Below are 10,811 nucleotides of genomic sequence, written 5' to 3' on the forward strand. Positions count from 1 at the left end.
GCACCGTTGAACCAAATGTTGGGCAGCCGGAACTCCCACCTCAGACTCCTGCTCAGAGAACAAAGGAGGTTGATAGCCAAACTCACATTCAAAAGGTGACATACCCATTGAGGAATGGTGAATAGTATTATGGTCAAACTCATGCCCATATCAGGTGTTTGCTCCAGGATGTTGGGTTGGATGAAGCTAGACATCTCAAGGTTGTCTCAATCTGTTGGTTAATTCTTTCAGTCTGTCCATTAGACTGGGGATGAAATCCAGGTGACAGACTGGCTGAAGCCCCAATAAGCTGGTAGAAGGCCTTCCAGAACCTGGATGCAATCTGAGGACCACGGTCTGAAACCACATCTTGGGGAAAGCCATGCCACCTAAAGACATGCTGCAATACAATATCAACGGTCTGTGGAGCCGAAGGAAGTTTTGGCAATGGTATAAGGTGGCAAGCTTTTGAAAATCTATGCACAACTACAAAAATCACTTTGTTACCTTGGGAGAGTGGTAGGCTTGTTACAAAGTCCATGGAAATATGTGACCAAGGACGAGCAGGTACAGGGAGGAATAGTAGATGACCTTGTGGAAGAGACCTGGAATCCTTATGCTGGGCACAAATGGAGCAGGCAGCAACAAAGGACTTAACGTCATCAGCGATCCTTGGCCACCAGAAGCATCTGCCAATGAACTCTAGAGTCCTACTGACTCCTGGGTGGCATGCGATGGATGAGGCATGTCCCTATTGCAAAACATCAGTGCGCACACTTTTGGGTACAAAAAGACGAGACCAAGTGGCTCATTACCTGGATCAGCTTCCTGCTGCTGTGCTTTTCTAACCCTGGTCTCTATTCCCCATCTCACTGGAGCCAGAATCTTGGAAGAGGGGATGAAAAGGCCGCCGTCTTTCTGAACACGTCTAAAAGGTCTGCATAATCAAGGGGAACAGGGAATTATTCTGGAGGTGTCCCGGATAACTGCAGAGTTGTCCTTAACAGCCCAGAGGTAGCCTGACTTAAGTCGGGAAAGACAGGAAGTTCAAGAGATGAAGTAGAGAGACACAAGTTATCACAATTAGGCCCCCATTTGACAATGTTACCGGAGGACCAGTCAATCTCGGGGTTATGAAGGGCTAGCCAAGGAAAACCAAGGATTAAAGGAAATTCTGGTGACTTGATTACATAAAACTGGTCAGGGGGTCATCAAGGTTGTTAAGTGGCCCCTGAAGATGTCTGGCAATTTCCAAATCCATAAAGTTTGCAGTAGCCCCGGAATCCCCAAAAATCCTTAGGGGATGGGACTGATCATTCCATAAAAGGTGAGTAGACGAGAACCCCAGAAGATGCTGAGTTGGGATGGGTAGTCTCTCTCATCACAGTCCTCTCTTTACTGGACGAGAGTTGGCTTTTCCCAAAAGGATCGGGCAGAGAGCTCGAAAGTGGCCAGGTTCGCCTCAGTACAGGCAGCATTTATCCTTGATTCTGCGGTTTCGCTCTGATTGGGAGAGCCGTGATCGGCCCAGTTGCATGGGCTCCTCAGTGCAGGTTACAGATGAGACAGGGTGATCATGAGACAAGGGCAGTACCAAAGGATGTTGACTGGGAACATATCTAGAAGACTCTGTGTGCTCCCTACGCCTCTCTCGAAGATGATTATCTAACCGAATGGCCATATCAATCAGGGATTCTAGGTCTGTTGCAGGGTCTCGGGCTGCCAATTCATCCTTGAGTTCATCTAAAAGTGCTCTATTGAAATTCCAGCTACTCTCCATAGCTAGGGTTCGAAATGCCACAGCTAATTCTGCAACACTTGGAGTACTCTGGGTTAGCTGAAGGAGACTGCTAGCTGCCTCACGTCCCGTTACTGGATGTTCAAACACCTGCCTCATCTCGTCAATAAAACAACTGTAATTGGAGCAGACTGCAGGTTGTGAAGACTGCGCCCACAGTGCAGTGGCCCAGGCGAGGGCTTTCCCAGATAAAAGAGTAATGACATAGACCACCTTGCTACGTGATGTTGGAAATGTATTAGGTTGTAATTCAAAGTTCAATGAGCACTGGGTGAGGAAGACTTTGCATCCACCAGGTCTCCCGTCATACCTTTCAGGATGAGGCAGATGAATCTCAGAGTTGCTGGTAGAGGTGTTGGGAGGTGCTGGTGGTACTGGTGGAACGTGGGGTTGAAAATCAGCATCTGATTGAAAGGGCTTGAAGGTGCCGTAGGATCTCTGTGATGGCTTGACCCAGTTTTGATACAGCAACCTCCTGTTGTGCAAGGACTTGCTCATGTCGTTCCATGGTGGCCACCTGGCTTGAAACAGCAGCTAAGATGCGTTCCGCATTGGTCAACGGTTGGGTTTCCTCTGCTGGGGGTACTGTTATAATCCAGCTGGGGATCGAACTCGGGATCTCCGGTGTGTGTGTCCTTGATGCCACTGGAGGAGGTTGGACCCAAATGCAGAGGAATAAAGAACAGTGGAAAAAAAAAAAAAAAGTCTGAGTGTAATCTTTGGCTCTTTACTTCAAAAGGAAAAAACTAAATAGCAACAGTCTTAGTTAGCACTTTAGGTGAATGTGCTACAAACAACTCTCCTTGAGAGGTAATACAAAAAGGGTTTTTATTAAATATCAGTCCAGAATGAAAAAAACAAATTCACAAAAAGGTAACAAAAACAAGAACGAAACAGAAGGCAGGAAAAATCTCAAACCCAAAAACTCGCTTGGCAAACATCAGGACTGAACAAGAACAAAAGGCAGTGAGGCCATAAATAGTGTCTATCTATGTGTCTTTCTCCATTACAATGAACTTGAGTTTGTATTCTTTCCCATTGCATGGGTTTTTAAACTGAACTTTTTTACCTGTGCACCTGTCTACCTGTCTACCTGTGGCATCAGTGTGGTCTTTATGTACATCAGTAAGACCTGGTTACAGGGCTGTATCTGTATACCTTTTATTACATTTGCTGGGATTACATTGCATGTGGCTCCACAGTCTAACTGGAATTGTACTGACTTTGTGTTGACCTGCAAGACGGCATATACAGCTGTACAGTGGTCAGGGTCTCCCTTCACAATGTTTACTGCCCCCTACTGTGCTCAAGGTTATACTCAGCACTTCATCTTCACTTTCTGAATCTGCAGCCGCCTGATCCATTGCTAAAATTGCTTTTTTCGGCTGGTCCGCATGCGTTTGCATACCGCTGCAAAGTCTTCTCATGTTTTTGGCCACAGTATCTGCATTGTATGATGCCCCATTCCAATGAGGGCTCCCCTTTTTCTCTGTGTTTCTCCCTTGTAGACATGGCATGAAGTGTTGCTGATGTCTGTGTCTCGATGACTTTGGCTCTGTCTAGACCGCTCTGCAGCTCTTCCTATCTGTAAACACTTTTCCAAACTCAGATCTGACTCTCTGAGCAGGTGCTCCCTTAAGTGTGAGTCTCATGTCCCACACACAATTCTGTCTCTAATGAGGGAGTCTGTGATCACCTCAAAATTTCATGTTGCTGCCAGTGTCCTTAATTCAGTAACATATTTGTCCAGACTTTCCTCTTGACCCTGGTGCAAGTGAAATTTTTTTATCTTTCAACGGTCTAATTTTTATTGGGATCACAAAATCCATTCAACTTTGATATCACTTCCTCGATCAATAAGCCCTCCTATATCAGTTCGAGCTCCAAGAGTTTTGTCACACTTCTCATCCTTTTTCTCCTATTAGGTAATGTAGAAGTTTCAATTTATATTCATCTGTTTTGTCTTCCATAGTCATTTCTCCCCTAAACTTCTGTCCAGCCCCCCTAAAAAATGTGTGATTAACCTTTCAAACATATGAAACTGGTGTGAGGCTTAAGGCCTGTACACACCGGGACGAATATCGCACGCGCTTATCGCCAGCGTTTTTCGTGACGTTTTTCGGCGCGTCTTGAGTGTTCACACCCAAGCGATTTCCACTGGCGATGCGCCGAGTGAACGTGCACATTCAGTAGATGGCGCTCCCGGTACACAAGGTGGTGCTGCGGCACTTACGCTTCTGACACTCGCTTGTCACACATGATGTTTTATTAACAAAGTTCGGGAGGAGCACGTTCAGATAATTGACACAGGTGGAGGAGCATGTTCAGATAATTGACACAGGTGGAGAGTACTCAGCTAATCAACAAAGAGGTGTATATATACGCAGCCGTCTCACCTCCATTTCGTTGACAGTTCATCAGCATCCCTCCACCACCCCTTCTCCACGTTTCTGCTCTTTTAGTTCTAACCACTTACATACGGGGGGTACTCTGGGTTCGGGCCAAAGACCGAGCTCGAAGCCCTCCCCCCGGACAGCACGCCAAATACGCATTAAATTTACTCTATGAATTATATGTAAGTGTGAACTCGTGAAAGAAGAAGAGGAGAGACAGTATTTACGTGCTTGCCAAAACCACAGATATATTATGTCTATGGCAAAACCATTCACACACTTTTTGCTAACTGGCAAGCAGCATTAGCAGCTACTCTTCTTCTTTGTCTACTTACTACTTCTTCTTCGTATCAGTGTGTGCTCGGCAAGACCGATTTTGTGCTTGAGCGCCACCCAGTCGTGTTTTACTGTCACTTCAGCAGCTCCAGGCACGTGAACAAAAGCGCTGATCTCATTGGTCGGCCAGTTTTTAACGCGCCGCGTCAAAATAAAAAAACGAACCTGAGGCGTTTTTTTTAAAATGACGCTTTTACGCCTGCCGTTTTACGCGTCAGTGTGAACACTCACATTGGCGCCCATTGTTTAGTCACGAGGCGTTAAACGTCGGCGATAAACGCGCGCGAAAATCGTCCCGGTGTGAACAGGCCTTTAGGCTTCATCCCGTCTTTTAATATGCGTTAATCAGCGTGTTGTTCAAACAGCGCGCACGTCAGAAGCAGAGGTGTGGCGTTGATCTGAGCCTCATTGGTCTGTCACCGCTCGTCAGTGTCAAAATATTTGTGATAACCAATCAAATCTGAGTAGGCAGGCTTTATGTTCACACAGAAGCTGCTGAGGCTGAGCGCGAATTTTAGCAGCAGGACTCGGCATCAAGTGCGAGATATGCAAGTAGCTAAACTAAACATTTCATATTTGACAGCTGCTTTTTAAAGTCAGAAATGTTAAACAAATTAAAAAAATATTCAGGCAGATTAATAAACTTTTGTCTAATTTCGCCATTTTAATTTGAAATAGGCCTATGTAATGTCATGTATAATATAATTAACAAACAAGAAATATTAACAAAGCCGTTTTCTTCAGATTAGGCATAACATTAATTGTAATGAATGTGTGCATATTGTAAATTAATAATTCCATGTGTAGCTCTCAGTACATAAAAAAACTCAGCTTTTTCAACCTGTATTTGGGCATAAGAATAGTAATGAATGTGCGCATATTGTGAATTAATTTAATTATTCCTGTTAACCTACAGTAAATTAACATGTCCACAAAAAAATTCATAAAACATATAAATATCAGTTAAACATATGTTTACTTTCTTCACTGACAAAAATTGAAAAACTTTATCAGTCATATCTGCCCACTGACATGGTTTTCAAGTTATTGTTATCTAATTTTTTGGCGTTCAGAATATCTCAAAATGCACATATGTAAAATCATAGAAATCAAAATTTTCTCGAGGGGTCATGCCCCTGAAACCCTCCTAACCTCACATTTGGGATCTCAGTGATTATAAACCTGCCTACATTGTATGATTAAGGGATGTACAATATGGTCATGCAGAATAAGGCCTAATTATTTGCTTTGTAAGTAACAATAAACAGCCAATATCCTAATATGCATACTAATAAGGTACTAGTTAAATTATAAATAAGTATGCCCCCCTATTTTTCATGTGCCCTTGGGGGCCCACGGTGGCCTTAAGCAGCCGCTTAGTTCGCTTATGTCTTAGGCCGGCTCTGCTTGTATATAAAGTATATTGCACACACATGTTCCCATATAAATATCAATATATGTACACACATGTATACACCCTTTACATAATAAGTTACAATCAGTGGTTACAACAGATTTATTCAGGTCTTTAAAAGTAGTTTGTTGCATCAATATCTTCTATATAATGCTCTGCAATATACAATGGAAATTTAACAACCTATAAATACAGACTGTATATTTACAGTTGCATCTGAATACCATAGATGGTTTAGCACATACATTTTAAATGTAATGCATTGTGTAGGTACCTAACATTACTACAACCGGTTACCTATACAGCCAACATAACAGAACGCTTACTCAAAAGTAAGAGAGTTTGTGTGCCTTTTCTACGAGAGACCATAACTTGGTGCGAGCTTCTTTGTCTGTAGCGGTCAGATCCTCTTTGAAACGCAGATGCTTTCTTTGTAGATATTCATTCGCTTTGGCATTTCTCCACACCAAGTCTCTTGTCGTCCGTGAAAGGAACCTGATGATCACTGGTGTGACGTTGTTCTTCACCTCTGGTGGTTTACCAGTCATGTGGACTACATCAATGGCATCTGCATTCAGCTTCTGGAAGGATTTCTTGACATATTTATTTCACAACCACTTAGATATGTCCTTCTTATCTCTCATGGACTCAGTTTCAGCTCTTGCGTCTTTACGTTCTCTAGTTGAAGCTGAAAGTGAAGCTGTTAATGAAGGAGAAATATGGAATAATTTCCCCGAATGCCTTATATTTCCAATCTGCAGGTGAGAGATGTTTCTCCGATTACCGAGTTTAACATTAATCAGCTCCAGAGATTACATGTTTAAGGAACAATGTAATGAAATGCGTTGTGTGTCCTGGTTTATTATTAGAGTGTAATAATATGTTGGCAGAGAGTTTTTCACAGACTCTGGCTCTTATTTCACCAATAAAATGTGCTTAATGTGCCACTTTACGGAAGATCACAGACATCAGCATAATGAATGAGGTGAAAACAGGGAACTTTAGGAGACAAAGAGGCTTTTCAGCAGCTCAGTTAAACATGATGGTCCTGTTGTTTCTCTCAGACTTTGGACAAGAGTTGAGCAAACCTTGTTCACTTAATTTAAGCACAAATGTAAATACAATTAAAGTAATCCAGTATTAATTCAGTAACTTATTTCTCCAGATCTGGTCCTGTGGGCGTCAGTATCTCACAGTGATCACAGTTCACACCTGCAGTGAAGCCCCTCCCACAACAATTCACCAATAAATACTGGGAATATTCACATCATCCTACAAGAGAAGGACAAACTCCAGGTGTAGCAGCTGAAATCTGTGTGACTGTTAAATATGGAGTTTATTAAAGAGGAGATTGAAGACATGAGTGATCCAGAACCATCCAGAATAAAACATGAAGATACTGAGGAACAAACAGGTTGGTGTCCGTTCTTGATTCTTCATTATTGACTGCTTTAGTAGCTGTGAAATAATAATCAGTATGTGGATGATAAATGGTAGAGAAATGCATCTAAATGATCTGAATCAGAACTGACCGTTGCATATTAAAGATACTTGTTACTCACACTGACAGATACCTGATGTCTTGTTTTCTGCTAAGTGTTTTCAATTTTCACTTTTAACCTCATTGAACTCATTCTGACTTTATATGTTTATTTTAGACCAGATGGAAGTGAAGGAACAACGACACAAACTAAATGACATACAGAAACTCTGTGACTTCAAATCTCAAGGGACGAAAGCCAAAAAGCTGCACACCTGCTCTAAAGAAAACACACACATGAGAATTCACACTGGAGAGAAACCGTATACATGCTCTCAGTGTGGAAAAGATTTTATTTTGTCATCACATCTAAAACAACACCTGATAGTTCATTCAGATGAGAGATCTTATGTGTGTTCTCCCTGTGGAAAGAGTATTTCATGGCTGAACAATTTTGGACTGCACCAGAAAACACATGATGAAGTGAGAGATCATGTATGTTGTGACTGTGGGAAGAGCTTTACTACATCTAGCAATCTGAAACAGCACCAAAGAATTCACACTGGAGAAAAACCTTACAAGTGCTCATATTGTGACAAGAGTTTCATTCAGTCTGGAAACCTGAAATCACATGAGCGACTTCATACTGGAGAGAAGCCGTACTACTGCACTCAGTGTGAGAAGAGTTTTAAAGATGCTTCAGGTTTAAAAAAGCATCTGCTCATTCACTCAGGAGAAAAACCATTTAACTGTGATCAGTGTGGTAAAGATTTTATTTCATCATCAGATCGAAAACAACACCTGAAAGTTCATTCAGGTGAGAGACCTCATGTGTGTTCTCTCTGTGGAAAGAGTTTTTTATGGCTGAAAAGTTTTAAACTGCACCAGAAAACACATGATGGAGTGAAAGATCATGTGTGTTGTGACTGTGGGAAGAGCTTTACTACAACTGGTGAACTGAAACGGCACCAAAGAATTCATACTGGAGAAAAACCTTTCAAGTGCTCATATTGTGACAAGAGTTTCATTCAGTCTGGAAACCTGAAAACACATGAGCGACTTCATACTGGAGAGAAGCCGTACCACTGCACTCAGTGTGAGAAGAGTTTTAAACATTCATCAAGTCTTCAAACTCATATTAAAAATTGTTGCAAGTGAGCAACATTTGTTTTCATGTCAAATAGTAAAAACTGTGAGATCAAATATAGATTTTTTTCCACTCAACAGTCAATAACTCTTACAGTGTAAATAAAGCCATGTTTTTATTTTCTGTCAGGATAGATTGTGTGCTAAATAGTTCTACCAGAAAGACTCGGGAGGCCAGATGAAGTACAATAGAATAGCAAGTTTATTAATAGACCAGCAAGTATTATAATTAGAGGTTATTTGGCAAAGGCACCGTCCGTAGCTCTCCGTCCGAGGGAAACAGACTCTGCATTTCCTGCCTGAAGATGAAGGCAGGGGCACAGCTGACCCCCTGGGAGATATAGACAGGGACCATCCTGGTGGTGGTGGGGAGGATGGAGGTAATATTGGCTTCAGCATCTGAGAACTCAGACGTGTGAGTACCGATCTTTTATACTCTGAGAATTAGAACATGATTGGTTAGGTCTGGATGTTATAAGTGACGTAACATTGAATCTTCCTGGCAGAACTTGCTCTAGAGCTTCAGTTCTTTCTAGAATTGGATATATTCATGTAATTTTCATATTTACTAAGTTTACTAAATTGTCTTCTGAAAGAACATGCAATTATGAGAAATAAAACAGAAACAACATCAAGTCTTGATGGATCTATTTAATGAACAGAGAATTAATTATAGTTGTAATCACATTAATGAGATTTTTTATCATTCCTTCTCAATACTGTGATAAATATGTTTGGGATGTACAGTATTATTTTAAACTAAATGATCAGATCTTGTATCATATAAAGAGGTTGGAGTTCAAATGTCCTTCATTATTGACTGCACAGGAACAATAAAGTATCAAAGCTTCAGTTCAACTGATTTGGTGGATGAAGTGAGAAAATAATATAAGCTGTAAAAGATAAAACAATAAACAAACTGTTGATCATTTGCATTATTTACAGATGGTTTTAAATATCCCAGTACTGTCAGTTGTATGTGTGCACAAAGATAATGGATTTACAGGACAATCTTCAGGATCTCATAACTGTAGAAAAAAAAATTAATTGTTGAAAAACTAAACAGAATGTCTCAAACATACGACTAGAACAGAAGCCAAAAACTCTTTCACACGTCATCAGTGTGGGAAGAATAAATGAAGGACTTTATGGAACTCTTGATAATTCCCACTGGAGAGAAGCTGTTCTGCTGTCAGTGAAAGAGTTTCAAATGGGCAAACAGTGTCAATCATCATATTCTACCAGAATGTATTCATTAATTTTCAAGCATCTTACACAACACACATGGCAATGTGCTCTTCATCTTTATTGCTCATAGTGTTATTTCAGCACTGCCTGTGTTATTGTGTTAAATGGCTGTTTTAAGGGGTCATGAATTGAGAAATCAACTTTCCCTTGAGCTTTTGATATATAAAAGGTCATGGTAATATAAGAATATCCTGTTATAAAGTTTCGGAGCTGAAAACTTCCTTGTTAGCCAAAGAAAAGCTTTTATAGACAAGCTGGCTCAGCAAACGATCAATCTGCGAATGGAGAGGCTACTCACTGCAGATTACACATTACCTCCGGAGTATCCTTTTTATTTGAGGTGTTGTTGGTTCTTTGTCCTGCGTTTTTGGGGTCAGATTTGAACATGTACGGGTCTGACATCCCGGGGCTAATGTGTTTTCAGTTGGGCTACCAAAATGTATACCAAGTATATGAATTAAAAATAACAACAAGGATAGTTAAGACAGTTGTAAAGAGAATGAAGAAACTAAGAATAAAATAATGTTAAATAGATCCCTAACTGCCTGGTTCTCTAAATTCGGGGTACCGCTATAATTTGTTATATTTATACAGCGCTTTTTTAGGCATTTAAATGTTTTCATGTTTTCCCAGTTGGTCTCCCATCCAGGCTCAGCCTAGCTTCAATGGGAAACCAGTCTTGGGCTACAGGGTGATATGGCTGCTGGTATCTCCTATCTGAGATGGAAGAGATGGAGCAGGTTCGCAATGTCTCCTGGACCTTAAATGTTGGTCCAGGACGGGCTCCTGTAGGGGACGTTACTATGCCCCGCAGGGCCTCCCCTTTACACCATTAACCCTTAGTATAATTATGCCTCACTCTTCACAAGCGGAATGAAGCGAAGCACACTGCTCTCCTTTTCCAATCTCTTCCAGTCAGACAGCCCTAACCAAAAATTATAATCAACAGATGCATAAGAAATAGAAATAAACAGTTGTAAAGAGAATTTAAAAGAATAAAATGATGATTTATAGATA

The 10,811-nt window shown here is 41.1% G+C and overlaps 1 protein-coding gene across 1 annotated transcript; it reads left to right on the forward strand.

The window, feature by feature from the left end:
• The first annotated feature begins 7,085 nt into the window (after positions 1-7,085).
• LOC307130201 (uncharacterized protein) lies at positions 7,086-9,492 on the forward strand. Its single transcript, XM_079823144.1, has 2 exons — positions 7,086-7,334; positions 7,579-9,492. Exons 1-2 carry the CDS (start codon positions 7,250-7,252, stop codon positions 8,556-8,558), a joined length of 1,065 nt encoding a protein of 354 aa, XP_079679270.1. The 5' UTR covers positions 7,086-7,249; the 3' UTR covers positions 8,559-9,492.
• Positions 9,493-10,811: the final 1,319 nt, after the last annotated feature.

This window comes from Gobio gobio (assembly GCF_949357685.1).
Source record: "Gobio gobio genome assembly, chromosome: 8".
Lineage (NCBI taxonomy): Eukaryota > Metazoa > Chordata > Actinopteri > Cypriniformes > Gobionidae > Gobio > Gobio gobio.